Source organism: Abramis brama (genome assembly GCF_963993115.1).
Source record: "Abramis brama genome assembly, chromosome: 6".
NCBI lineage: Eukaryota > Metazoa > Chordata > Actinopteri > Cypriniformes > Leuciscidae > Abramis > Abramis brama.
The window spans coordinates 33,742,457-33,757,561 of record NC_139968.1 but is presented as its reverse complement, the minus strand read 5'-3'; the positions used below and the strand labels follow the sequence as shown (position 1 = coordinate 33,757,561).

Genomic DNA, 15,105 nt, shown 5'->3' with positions numbered 1-15,105 from the left:
CTCCACTGCTGCCACTGTGCTGTTCATAATGGTGACTGGGAGAGTGCTGGGATGTTTCTCCTGAAGTCCACAATCATCTCCACTGTTTTGAGTGTGTTCAGCTCCAGGTTGTTATAACTGCGCCAGACAGCCAGCTCTTTAACCTCCAGTCTGTAAGCAGAAACATGAGGCCGATAAGTGGTGTCGTCTGCAAACTTCAGGCGCTTGACAAAGGGGTTTTTGACGGTGCAATCGTTTGTGCAACAGGGAGAACAGCAGTGGGGAGAGAACGTACCCCTGGGGGGCGCCAGAGCTGGCTGTCTGGTGCAGTTATAACAACCTGGAGCTGAACACACTCAAAACAGTGGATGATGCAGTCTCATGTTGAACGCATCATCCACAGACCTGTTTGCTGGCAGTGGGTCCAGCAAGGGTCCAGTGATGTCCTTCAGGTGGGCCAGCACCTGTCTTTCAAATGACTTCATGACCACAGACGTTAAGGCAACAGGTCTGTGATCATTTAGTCCTGTGATTTTGGGTTTCTTTGGGATGGGGTTGGTGATGGAGCATTTGAAGCAGGAAGGGATTTTGCACAGCTCCAGTGTTCTGTTGAAGATCTTGGTTGGGGTGCTGGAGGTGTTGATGGGTGTATGGAGAGAAGGTCAGAACAGGTGTGGGGTATTTGTAGAAGATTTTTAATCGCTCTGCCCATTAGATATACGGCATAAATGGTAAGCTGTGCTTGCCTTTAAAGAACATTCATAGGATGAGCCAACCCGATCTCACGGCAATTCGTACGAATTTTACGCTGTGGCTAATTCGTACAAATTCATAAGACCTCACGCACACGAATTAGTAAGATTTTTGCTAAATCGTACATATTTTACGAGTTGCCCAATTCGTATGAATTCCTATGAATGACCTACCCCTGACCCCGCCCCTAAACCTAACCATCATGTGGGTTAAGGCAAATTGTACAAATCCGTACGAGAGAGGTCGTACAAATTCATACAAATTAGCCACATTTTAATCACTCGTACGAATTCGTACAAACTGGTGGTGAGATAGCGTTGGTTGAGCTGGGGCCTCTAATATGAATAGGTTGGGGTCTCTCATTCCACTTTTCAAAACAGACTGCACTGCATTCACAACCAGCAAATAGAAGAATTAGTAAACAATATTGTTGCTGAGTTTGAAAATGTATAAGCTGTATTCATTCCACCTGGGTGGAGAGCTAGGAAAACTGTATAAAAAGATTGTTTGAGAGCTGGTCCGCCAGTTGTGTTTCTGCAGACCAACTCGGTTTTGTTCCTTGTAATAAAACCATCTGGAGTCAAAACTCCAAGACTTCAAGAGTGTGAAAGTGTCACTGCTACTTCTGCTGAGTTATTTGCTCGCAGCACCTGAGAAGCCCCGTGGTGAGGAGCAGAGAGTTCGCACAGAGTTGGAGTAAATCACTCCGCAGAAGTAGCAGTGCTTCACCTTCTGAGAATATAGTTGGTTGTGTCTCATGAATATAACATGGTTGTGTCTCATGTGACCTTGTTATTTGTACACGCTGTGACTACACATCACAACATGTAAATAGGAAAATGTTGGCGTTATTTTGTCTCTTATTGGGAGCAGTATGCTAGCTGGAGCCATTTACCTCCAGTCTTTGTGCTAAGCTAGGCTAGCGGTGGGTGCGTCAGACAGAGTTACGCACGCACAGAGATGAAAAGGGTATGTATGGACTTATCTAACTCTGGGGGATACGGTGAATAAGCTTAACTCACAAAAAGTCAGCGTGTTCCTTTAAAGAAAAATGTAGTGAATGACTAAATTACACTTACTAATGACAGAAATACTGAAGCTCTTTATAATTCTGCTGTTCATCTGTAGTTTATAGAGTACAGAGTCTGTGTTTCTGGTGTTTGTGATGGCCAGAGATCCAGTCTGAGAATGTAAAAAAAAAAAGTTTAAATATAACGTGACCTAAAAGTATCAATTTCAAAGACAAAAAATTTTAACTTTAAGAAGTCTTAAAAAGTATGAAGTATACTTGAAGACTGAAAAGTATGTTATAGCTGAAACCAGAAATGATGGATTCTTCACACTTGATGGTCCTGATGAGAGATTCAGAGACAGACTGAAGCTGACAGGTCGTGCTTTCTCACAGAATCCACTGCATCATGATGTGCAACACACACTTTCAGGGTGGAGGGAGACTTCAGAGCAGGAAGGACAACTTCACACTTTCACTCATCAGGCAAACATACATGAGTCTCATAGACAATCTTCAACAACTTAAAGAACATCATACAGAAACAAACCACATCCTGATTCATACACTGCATATGTGCATTCATACAACCAAGAGATCATTGCACATTTTCACTCCTTATGAATATCACCACTTCAAAATTAATCACTTAATCACTTAATTCAAAATATTTAATTTATTTTCATATTTACAGTTTGACTATCCAATAATTAGTTGAATGAAATAATGTGGGGTTTGCATGCAGGACAAATCAAACCTGCAGTCACTCACCCCCGTGGGATTCTACTAAATAATAGTGATGTTACGTTCTGTGCCGAGGCTTCGGAGCATGTGTCGAGAAATCCCGGGATCTTGAAGTCATGTCAAATGACTTCAATAGAGGAAAGTAATGATTGTAAATGACTGGTTCAGGAAGTGGTTCGAATCTTGGCGCTACATTTTGACAGATATTTAAACCAATGGTTTAAACCCAACCACTTTCCAGTTTTAAATAATAAATATTGCCCCTCCTGCCTATTATGACAGCCCCAATTATTTCAAGGCAATACATTTATTACACAGTTATGTAGTTAGTATAACGATTATACAATCGTTATAGGCTATACCACCAGAAACTACACAATATATTTATTTAAATAGATTATTATTAAATTTTTTTTTTTTTCACCGCTATTTTTAAGCCTTAACTGGTGCAAAATAGGCTATAGTTTATCACAGATCATCTGTAATGTATCTGCTTGTTTTACACTCTTTGACCACCAGGTGGGATTGTGAGCAAATGAAGCCTCAAGAAATGAACCCTTTTGTGAACCACTTGACTGAGAAGCTTCAATGCTTCATGGGCTTCATCTCGCCACCACTACTAAATAAACCTCTAGAAAATATTTTTCACGAGTTCACACTTACACATAATCAGATAGTGTAAAGTAGTAAGCGTATTTGGTGTGTTGTCCGAGGAGAGGGCTCCGAGCTCGGGATTTTGGCCCGAACCCAGAGTAGCCAACTCCCCCCATATTCCTGGTTAGGAAAGTAACCAAACAAGTGTGAGGACTCGGACACAGGGTGGTGGAGGGATACTGAATACCGTCGAGGAACAAACATAGGTGAGTCGACTGCATATATAGCCTATAGGCCTCCACTAACTTTGCTGATTGGGTAGACATGTTGAGTACTGATTGTTGACAGCTGGTTGGAATGATGTGATGATTGGATAAAAAAAAAAACATACTATAACATAAACAACAGCAATTAAGTCAATAGAACAAAAGTGTCTTTTTTTTTAACAGTGAGTGTAAATTTCACATGTTCGCTTATTTACTAGACCTGAGAGTTTTCCATTAGCTTTCATTATCCAGATACAGTATTCAAATATTTTACAATAAAATCTGAACAAAAAAAATGTGTAAAATAACCGTATAAGTGGAGCTGTTTCTATAAGTGGAGCTGTTTCTCAACATGCTCAACATGTTTGTGTGATTAAAAGCATGACAGGAAGAAGGTCTTCACCTACAAACTAAACACACCAGCTCTAAATGGGCATTTTCTCACCTAAGATGTTTGTCCACTCACAGATCAAACCACATTTCTGAAGAAAACCGACCGCAGCAGTTTCAGTTTGACTCAGAAGATGAACGTCAGTAAAACTGTGAGATCAGACACGCTTTTAACTCCACCTATATATACTAAGCTTGAGAACTGAATAAATAAAAACAATTTTAAAATCCCTAGACTTAGTCTTTATTTTACCATGAAAAGTAATTAATCCAATATTGAGAAAATATTCTTCTATTTTTACTTATTTAACACAGTCAGGCAAGTAATTGTGTGCAATTTGAATGCATAATTTAAAATCTATTAAAACAATTATTCAATTAAAGTTGGAATAACTCGACGAGGAGCGGCTCATAATGAGTAACAGTAAATAACATTAATGAGATTCACTCACAGTAACTACATCATTCATTCCTGCCGCAGTGCATGCTGGGAACTAGCAGCAAGGATTTTAGAAAAATCTGTTTTAATCGTCTGTAAATGTAAATTGGGCATAGGAACATAGTTTAAATGTGTGTGTGTGTGTGTGTGTGTGTGTGTGTGTGTGTGTGTGTGTGTGTGTGTGTGTGTGTGTGTGTGTGTGTGTGTGCATTAGGAGGGTCAGACTCTGTCGGGGGAGGTCTTGCTCACATTACTTCTGTTGTGTTTGTTTAGATCAGTTGAGCTAGTGTTATTACATCAGAAAATGTTTCACATGTTTGTTTTGTTCTGTTTGTGTTTCTGCCGTCTGATCGGTAAGTTATCATTTCTGTAATTTAGTCACATCTCAGAGTAATAAACTCCTGCGACGGTTCAAATTAGATTATTTTCATCCACTGTGATCAAAATCTCTTGATGTTTTAGGTATTTTAGTTTCAATGATTACAAATGCAAATCCTACCAAGAAATGTCTTAATTTTAAATACTGAAGAAATACTTCTGCTGTAATCATAAACAACTACAAAAGTCATGGAAATTCATTAATAAAATATGTGTTGAATATTATATCCAGAATATTTAAACTTTCAAGCTGTATTTAATTTTTCATATAATTTTTGTTTTGTTTACCATGACAATTTTAAAACACATTTTAAAACACATTAAATATCAAATGATTGATTTTCTCGATTCTGCCTGATAATTTATGTGACATTTCATTTAGTTTGTAGTCTCTGCTGCTGTTAAAGGTTACAAACTGATCTCAGACTTTCTAAACCAACATGAGCATTAATCTGAAAACCTGTTCATGTTCATCAGGAGTGTTTGCTGCCGAAACAAATGAAATACAGTCAGTGTCAGTGATGGAGGGAGATTCTGTCACGCTGAACACTGATATTACTAAAATACATGATGAATACAACAACATAGCATGGAAATATGGAGCTGAAAAGTATTTCATAGCTGAAATCAGTAGAAAATATGGGATCTTAACATATAACGGCACTGATGGGAGATTCAGAGACAGACTGAAGCTGGACGATCAAACTGGATCTCTGACCATCACAAACACCAGAACTGAACATGCTGGAGTTTATGAACTAGAGATAATTGGACAGACACTGACATCAAAAACATTCAGTGTTTCTGTCTATGGTGAGTCGAGATGTAATTAAAACTTAATTATTAGATATTTACATATTGAAAAGTTTAATTATGTTATAGTTTGAGATGAGACAATCACTGCTCATCAACACAATGAACTAAAAATAACACTGTAGATTTATCCATATTTCTGCTTATTTATCTCATCTTTCTCAGCTCGTCTGCCTGTTCCTGTCATCATCAGAAACTGTTCTTCATCATCATCATCATCATGTTCATTGGTGTGTTCATCAGTGTTGAATGTGTGTGATGCGACTCTCTCCTGGTACGCAGGAATCAGTGTATTGTCCAGCATCAGTGTGTGTGATCTCAGCATCAGTCTCTCTCTACCTCTGGAGGTGGAATATCAGGATAAAAACACCTACAGCTGTGTGCTGAACAATCCCATCAGCAACCAGACCACACATCTGGACATCAACACACTCTGTCACACATGTGCAGGTACCACAGCACTGATGATATATGTGTGTATTTACTGACCTGATCTCTGTCTTCTGTTGGAGATCAGACACGTTCACTTACACTAATGACTCTCTCCTTCAGTTCCTCCAGTCTCAGTGTCTCTGATAGTGTTGATCTCTGCTGGATCTCTGATGATTGTTGCTGGATTTTGGATCTTCTGGATCTGCAGGAAACACAGAAAAACTGATAGAGAAGGCAAGAATAACTGCTTTTAACCAGTGTTAACAAATAATAATAAATAATAAAATCTACTCCAAATGCATTTTTTTCAAGTGATAGCCCATTTTATTGTTTAATATTTAAATATGTATTTATGTAGGTAATGTCATTTAGTTCTTAAATAATGTTGGTTATTGGTTGTTGCATTGATCTGACCAGCTCTTTACTCGTCTCACACACAAACACTGATTCTGTATTTACTTTTACTCTGGTAATAGTGAAGTTTTGCCATTTTTAAAAGTTCAGTATTAAATATATTTAATTAATTGTGTGCAATAACTTTGACAGCCTAATAATCACATATGTTGTAAAAAAAAAAAAAAAAACAGATCTAGATTTGTATTTTTATTCTCTTCCTGTTGTTCAAACAGTTCAGATTCGTGAAGATGAGAAAACTTCTGTTGTTATGTTACTTCATCCATCGTTCTATGAAAGAAACACACACACATCGGTAAGATCATTTATCATTAGTTTCTGTTGTGTGTGTTGGTATCATTCAGCAGTGAGTCAGATGGAGATCAGTGTGTGATTGTGTTTCTATAATCATCATCACACATCAGATATTTGCTTTATTTAATGTATTTCCAAAAGAAGCTATTTTACTGTTAATGTTGTATTGTTGATGTATAAAATATTTGAGTAAAAGTCATCTATAGTTGATTTATTGTCTTGTGGCTTTGATGAAACACAGAGTTAAATTAAAGGAGTTTATTGTAGATCCTGTTTCAACGGATTATGATACTTTCATATTATGATTGATTTAGCAAGTAATACATTTTAAAGCAATTAATTAACACAAAATGATTGCAAGATATTTTAATATAATAAATAAATAAAATATTATATAAGTGTCACAGACAGCAGGAAAAAATATGAATAAAATACAACTAACCATATAATTATGCAAAAGAAAGGACAAAAAATAAACTCATTAACTTTTAAAAGGAGAAAAGAAACTCAAACTGTATTCAGACACAAATTCATCCATGAAACTCTTCAGTTCAGGCTAATATTAATACAATATTAATCTATTATTATTACAAAATTGTCAGTTTTCCCATTCAGCTTGTGTTGTTATGATTTAACATAGTTAGGTCTTTGCAGTTCATGCTAATATTTGTTTTTTGTTTTTATTAAAATATCTTATTATATTTGGTGTGATGTGTGTTTTACAGACCGCTGAAGAGGAGAGTCACGTGGAGTATGTGTCTGTCAGCGTGAGAAGATGATTAAATATTTCAATATAAAGGACCAGATCCAGCTGTGGGATCATTTCACTATAGGAAACTCATTAGATGAGTCTATGGTATTAATATTAAGATTGATATTCAAGGGAATAAGCATATATATTCATGATCTCACATATAGCGACTCATACTTTGATATGCATTACTTTCAGTAGTTATTTCCCATAAAGATCATATCCTGTTTTTGTCGATTCTAGAATGGAACCATTTTAGGAAACAAATTTAATGTACGATTCATGCAAATGTCACGTGACTGATCACGATATTTCAAACCTTCCAGCCAGCAGCAAAATAAAATAAAATAATAAGTCAATTTAAGAGCTTCCAAATTGACACTGCTATAATATTGTAATGAATTTAGAAGTAGGCATTTTCTCCACATAATGGTGTAGTTAAATCTAAAATGGTTTAGTGAAATCTAACAGCAGGGGTCGTGTGTGCTCTCCGCTGTATAGAGCGCCATCTAGTGTTCAAAATAAGACTTCACATCTGGAACAATAATACTAGTGTTCTTTCTGTGTTTGTTTATCGGTCAAACGAGCCGACCTCGAGTCTCTGTGATCTTCTGTCTCTATATAGCTCAGGTCCCTCCTTTAATGCAAGTCTGTGGGATCTTTTTCACCTGTTTATCATCCAGCAAGTGAAAATGGTGAGATATACAAAATGGATGATAATATAGTAATCCTACTAGCCGTATGCATATGAGAGAGCATCGTCTAGTACCATATAGGCCTATTAAATAAATGCTTTTAAAATTACAGTTGATTACTCGCTGGGTTTGTATTGCTGGGTAAATGTAACACACAAACAAACAGCAGAAGAACATCATTGATTCACACTTCTACTCTCAGACAAACACACACGAGTCTCATGGACGATCTTCAAAAACTGTAAACCACATCCTGATTCATACACTGCATTCATACAACCAAGAGACCATTGCACATTTTACTAAACCTTAAACCCCTGATGAAGATCACCACCGGAAAATTCATTTCAATACTTTAATTAAAAACTCTGCATTGATTTACACACAATATTTAAAGTTTTACTATCCTGGGATTATTATAATAATATCAATGTCTTTGGTTTTGCATGCAGGACAAATCAAACATGTGGTAAGTCATTCAACAACGTGAGATTCTACTAAATAAACCTCAGGAAAATGTCTTTAGTTAGATCATAAACAACAGCAAAAAAAAAAGAAAAAAAAAGGCATAGCCATCATATGGAGCTGTTGACATACTTTCATCTGTAATAAAACATCTTAGTGGAAGCTGAGTACAAGAATGTAAAAATGTGTGTATTTCTACTTGCGTAATATAAAAGTATCAATTTCTAAAACAAAATAATAATAACTTTAACCAGCTAAACTATTGAATGGCAATGTTATATGATCATTGTGTATTTATTGCTTTTCTCCCTCAGTTTCTCAACATGTTTGTGTGATTAAAAGCATGACAGGAAGAAGCTCTTAAAAAAATAGCTTTTCTCACCTACAAGATGTTTGTCCACCAACAGATCAAACCACATTTCTGAAGAAAAACCGACCGCAACAAGTTTCAGTTTGACTCCAAACCTCACTAAAACTGTGAGATCAGACACGCTTTTAACTCTCCACATTTTCCCTATATATATATAAAACTGAATATTCTTTATTTTACCATGAAAAGTAATTCATCCAATATTCAGACAATATTCTTCTATTTTTACATATTTAACACAGTCAGGCAAGTAATTGTGTGCAATTTGAATGCATAATTTTAAATCTATTAAAACAATTATTAAACTAAAGTTGGAATAACTCAGTTTCAATAGGAAAGACGAGGAGCGGCTCAATGAGTAACAGTAAATAACATTAATGAGATTCACTCACAGTAACTACATCATTCATTCCTGCCGCAGTGCATGCTGGGAACTCGACTAGCAGCAAGGATTTTTAAAATCTATTTGAATCTTCTGTAAATGTAAATTGGGCATAACATAGTTTAAAAGTGTGTGTGTGTGTGTGTGTGTGTGTGAGAGAGAGAGAGAGAGAGAGTGTGCGTGCGAGTGTGTGTGTGTGTGTGTGTGTGTGTGTGTGTGTGTGTGTGTGTGTGTGCATTAGTAGGGTCAGACTCTGTCGAGGGAGGTCTTGCTCACATTACTTCTGTTGTGTTTGTTTAGATCAGTTGTGCTAGTGTTATTACATCAGAAAATGTTTTACATGTTTGTTTTGTTCTGTTTGTGCTTCTGCCGTCTGATCGGTAAGTTATAATTCTCATCTCAGAGTAATAAACTCATGCGGCGGTTCAAATTAGATTATTTTCATCTTCTGTGATCAAATCTCTTATGTTGTTTAAGATTCAAATGCAAATCATCCCAAGAAATGTATAAAAAAAATATTCAAATAATTGTAAATACTTCTGCTGTAATCATGAACAACTATAAAAGTCATGGAAATTCAATCATTTAAAATGTGTTGAATATATCCAGCATATTTAAACTTGTACTTTCAAGCTGTAATTAAATTTATCATATCATTTTTATTTGATTCTACAGCAGATCATTTTAAAACACATTAAAAGATGAAATTATTGACTCTCACACGTCTGTCTGTTCACTTCCATTCCACACACACACTTCCATTCCACACACACACACTTCCATTCCTAGAGCTTCCGAACAAATCTTTGGGGTGCGACTGATGGGGCAGTGAACCCGAGGTCAGTCCTAGAGCTCGTCCTGTCCGATTTTAGGGAAAAATCGTGTCTATTGGAGACGCAAAACAGATTTCTTACGCGCAGTGTAATCACCATGGGGAAATCTCACAGTAAAACAAGCAGCTGTACAAAATATGATACACCAGTGTTTTGTGAAGTTTATCTATGTATCATCTTTTTACTCTTTTAATTCCTTTTATAACTGTACATTTTCCTTGCTTTTATTTTGTGATTATTTTAATTCCTTTCTGTGTAAAGCACTTTGAATTATCATAGAGTATGAAATGTGCTATTTAAACAAACTTGCCTTGTCTTTAGTTTGTAGTCTAGTTTGTAGTCTCTGCTGCTGTCAAAAGTTACAAACTGATCTCAGACTTTCTAAACCAACATGAGCATTAATCTGAAAACCTGTTCATGTTCATCAGGAGTGTTTGCTGCCGAAACAAATGAAATACAGTCAGTGTCAGTGATGGAGGGAGATTCTGTCACTTTACACACTTCTGTTGATAAAATACATGAAGACTACATACTGTGGAAATATGGAGCTGAAAAGTACATTATAGCTGAAAGCAGTAGAAATTATGGGATCTTATATAATGTTACTGCTGGGAGATTCAGAGACAGACTGAAGCTGGACGATCAAACTGGATCTCTGACCATCACAAACACCAGAACTGAACATGCTGGAGTTTATCAACTAGTGATAAGTCGAGCAAACCTGACATCAAAAACATTCAGTGTTTCTGTCTATGGTGAGTCGAGATGTAATTCCTCTTGTGCTTCTTGTTTTATTAGATATTTACATATTGAGATGTTTAATTATGTTATAATTTGAGATGACAGACACAATCACTGCTCATCAACACAATGAACCAAAAATAACACTGTAGATTTATCCATATTTCTGTTTATTTATCTCATCTTTCTCAGCTCGTCTGCCTGTTCCTGTCATCAGCAGAGACTGTTCTTCATCATCATCAAATTGTTCATTGGTGTGTTCATCAGTGTTGAATGTGTGTGATGCGACTCTCTCCTGGTACAAAGGAATCAGTGTATTGTCCAGCATCAGTGTGTGTGATCTCAGCATCAGTCTCTCTCTACCTCTGGAGGTGGAATATCAGGATAAAAACACCTACAGCTGTGTGCTGAACAATCCCATCAGCAACCAGACCACACATCTGGACATCAACACACTCTGTCACACATGTGCAGGTACCACAGCACTGATGATATATGTGTGTATTTACTGACCTGATCTCTGTCTTCTGTTGGAGATCAGACTGATGCGTTCACTTCTTTCTTTATCATTACAGAACCAGACACACTCTCTCCTTCAGTTCCTCTAGTCTCAGTGTCTCTGATAGTGTTGATCTCTGCTGGATCTCTGATGATTGTTGCTGGATTTTGGATCTTCTGGATCTGCAGGAAATGTAGAAAAATTGACAAAGAAGGCAAGTGTTACATACAAGTATTAAAATAGATAACAATCCCCATAAATTTGTAGTTAACACCTTCTTAATCACTTATATGAAAAGAAACCAACAAATAAAATGGTATTTATTGTGTTTACCAATTTCTGTAAATTTCTCTCATATCAGAATACATGTGTATTTGCGTACAATAAATTTGAGCAGCACGCTTTTTACTTGTCTTACACACACACACACAGATCTAGTTGAGTTGTGTTGTTTTAATGCATCTATTATCATTGAAACAGTTGAGACTCGTGCAGAAGAGATCACTTACGCTGAACCAGCGTTCTACAAAAGAAACGCACATAAAAAGGTAAGATCGTTTATTCCTGTCGTGTGTCTCTATCATTTCAGCAGTGAGTCAGATGTAGATCAGTGTGAGATTGTTTTTGTCTGATCAATCACACACCAGCACAATATTAGACATATAAAAGATCAGGACGCATGTGTGTTGTGTTGACACGAGAGCGGACGTTGCATGTATCTGCATTGGAGATTAATATTTAGTAAATCAAGCACTTGCTTAGTTCATACAATTGAGGTTAAACAACTGGCGTCACATGGATTACTTTTATAATGCCTTTACTATTTATTTTTTATTCAGAAAAAACTATATATCGCAACTGCTTTATCAGAAGAAACCTAACATTTATTATTATTATTATTATTATATCTTGTGTTGTGTTTTTTACAGAAAGTAAAAGAGGAGGATCATGTGGTGTATGCACCTCTCACAATGAGAAGATGAACAAAATTCAGTCTTTAGTACAAGACCCAACTGTGTGACCTGGGACAGATTTAAACTATAATAATTTAAGATGGATTCATTAAATGGTCTCCTAAAAACGTCAAACAAACTTGCCCTGTATTACAAGGACTTTTAACAAACTATCTAAACCGTATGACACATTGAGGAATTTTATGTTTTTTTCTTTAAGTCTTAAAGTATATGTGTAAATCTCATGAAAAAAAGTAAAATGTAGATGCAAAACACTCATCAATAGAAGTGGAGACTCTGCTGTGGTCTAGTTTGTTACCTCTGTACACAAATGTTGCTTGATCTGTTGTGCCTGAGCTGTGTGTGTTTGATGTCAGAGAGTGTGTGTGCTGTCAGTTGTGTGTCTGAGGTGTTAATAGCGTGTGGTTGAAGGGCTTTTTCCATTCCTGCTAACATGAAACCATGACTATTTTAAAACCTGCTTTACAAAATACTGAACTCATCAATGCTGGTATTTGACAAAAAAGTCTCAAATAAAACACAGAAATGACTGTGGAATGTGAACCTTTCATATTCTTTGTGTGCATATGCATTATGATCTTTTATACCCATGCTGTGATCGTGCAGTTAAGCAGTGCTGGCTTCAGTAGTTATTTCCAGCTCTAGCAACACTTCATTTTAAGAAAAACTATTCGTGATAAACCCATTGATATCTTGATAGGTCATATCCTGTTAGCCTTTTCCAACGGGGCTAGTTTTCTAAACAACATTTGAGTTACAATTCTTATCACTTAATGTATGTGATTCCATACACCGATTTGGACAGGATTAACATCTTCATGTTTATTACAGAAGAGCGAGTGTGTTTTTTCTAGAAGTTGGTGCTACAGAAGGTCATGTGCTATGTTAGGGTACATCACGGATAATGTATATGTCTTTTAATTTTATTACTTGGTGATATTTTAATTTATTATAAAAATCTCTATTTAAGTAAACTTCATGAGTTTATCGAAGTGGCTGTAACTTGCATAAGTGAACAAAGAAGTCTATGAACAAGTATTTTACTCAGAACACTGATATTAAAATCAACACAGTCTCACTCCAAAACGTCACATACTGACGCGTCTTGACCATGCGTCAAACATACGACGAAAAGGGTACCCCTATAACGTCCATGTGTGACGATTCGGGTTATGGGTAGGTTTAGGTATGCGTTAGGGTACCGCTTCCGTGATTTGTCTCAATTTATTAATTTTATAATGTTATTTTTTCGTCGGATACCATCCATATTGAAACTAAATTAAAGCATGTCAAAATTTGGTGCGCAAACAGTAGCTCAGGTATAGGTCAAAAAACACATGAGGAGAAGCGTTAAGATAATACAATATTGGCAATCAGAGGCTGCATCCGAAATCACATACTCTCTTGAGTAGGTACTTATTTTGAATGCTAAAAAAGTATATTCAATATAGTGTGAATGTGTAGGCCTATAGTATGAATATAATGTGGATGCATACATTTGTCATGTTGTCATTATCATGTGTTCTACCAGCGTCAGTTATGCCATTCATAAATCCTCCCCCATGGCCTCATGGGATAATAAAGTGTCCATCATGCTCACTTCAGAATCTCACTGGAAGTAGAAGGTCAGTTTTTGCTACTGTTTTATAAGTTATTAGTGTGAATTCAGATAGACAGTCACATTCGACCTCACGTCGGAACGTCACCGACGTATTAAGATCCCAACTTTGCCTTCTTTGGGATCTCAATACGTAGGTGAAGATCCTACGTGACTTCTCCGTTCCCTCCTTCAGGGAACGAGGGTTACATGTGTAACCAAGTTGTTTTTCGCCTACATATAGTAGGGAAGTATTTGATTTCGGATGCAGCCACAGACATTCACATTCGGGCCTGGTTAGATTTCTCAGAGGATTGTTGAGTTTGCCAAAAAAAAGTAGGTAATTTGCCCCAGAATTTTTACTTCGGTTTTCTATTTATGTTGTGTGAGAAAAACATGACGAATAGGGCCTATTACAGCATTTGACCACTAGAGAGATGAGTCATATTCCCACAGAATAAATGTGGTATTTTCTGAAACAGAAAAAATTTGGTATATAGCATCACTACTATTGTATTACTAATTTCTGAAGTAAAATAATGAAAATATTCTTTTCCATATCAAAACAAAAATAAATAAACACAGGTGCTGTCCAGATTCCAAAATGACAGAAAAGCACCATTAAGGTATCATAAGGATTTGTGTGAAAATCTTAAAAATCCATATGATAGTGACTAAACAGTTACTGCCTTTAAATAAAGCAACATGAAGCATAACATCAATGTTTTCTGGCTCATCCTGGACTAAAACACAGGCTCTGCTCTTCAGCACAATGGCAATCTCACTCAGACAACAGAAACTCTTTAAATCCCAAAAGAACATTAAACACTAACAAAGGGTTTCTCAAACTCGGTCCTGGATGGCCACTGTCCTGCACAGTTTAGCTCCAAACCTGATCAAACACACCTAGCTGTGAGTTTCTAGTGATCCTGAAGACATTGATTAGCTTGCTCAGGTGTGTTTGATCAGGGTTGGAGCTAAACTGTGCAGGACAGTGGCCCTCCAGGACCGAGTTTGAGAAACCCTGCACTAACAGATCTCTCAAGATCTCAGCAGAGGAGAATTAAACAACTCCACAAACAGCATTACCAGCTTCACTTGTTACTAAACAGGTTTACTTTATTTCTGTCAGACATCTATATAAGGTCTTATTGAGAATGATCAGAGGTTTAGAAGTTGATGTTTTATTGGAATAATAGTTAGCTTTGCTTCACCATTATGGTGATCAGTGTTACATACTCCAAGTATCTCAGATAAGCTGCTCTCTGGAATACTCCCCTCAATCTGTAGTGA

General features: G+C 36.5%; 1 protein-coding gene across 1 annotated transcript; it reads left to right on the top strand.

Moving 5' to 3' along the window:
• Window positions 1-528: 528 nt before the first annotated feature.
• Window positions 529-11,484, top strand: LOC311085911 (SLAM family member 5-like; the record flags this gene model as incomplete). Its single annotated transcript, XM_084118529.1, has 6 exons — window positions 529-650; window positions 3,814-3,875; window positions 5,918-6,031; window positions 10,430-10,756; window positions 10,935-11,216; window positions 11,318-11,484. 6 exons carry the CDS (start codon window positions 529-531, stop codon window positions 11,482-11,484), a joined length of 1,074 nt encoding a protein of 357 aa, XP_083974655.1.
• Window positions 11,485-15,105: the final 3,621 nt, after the last annotated feature.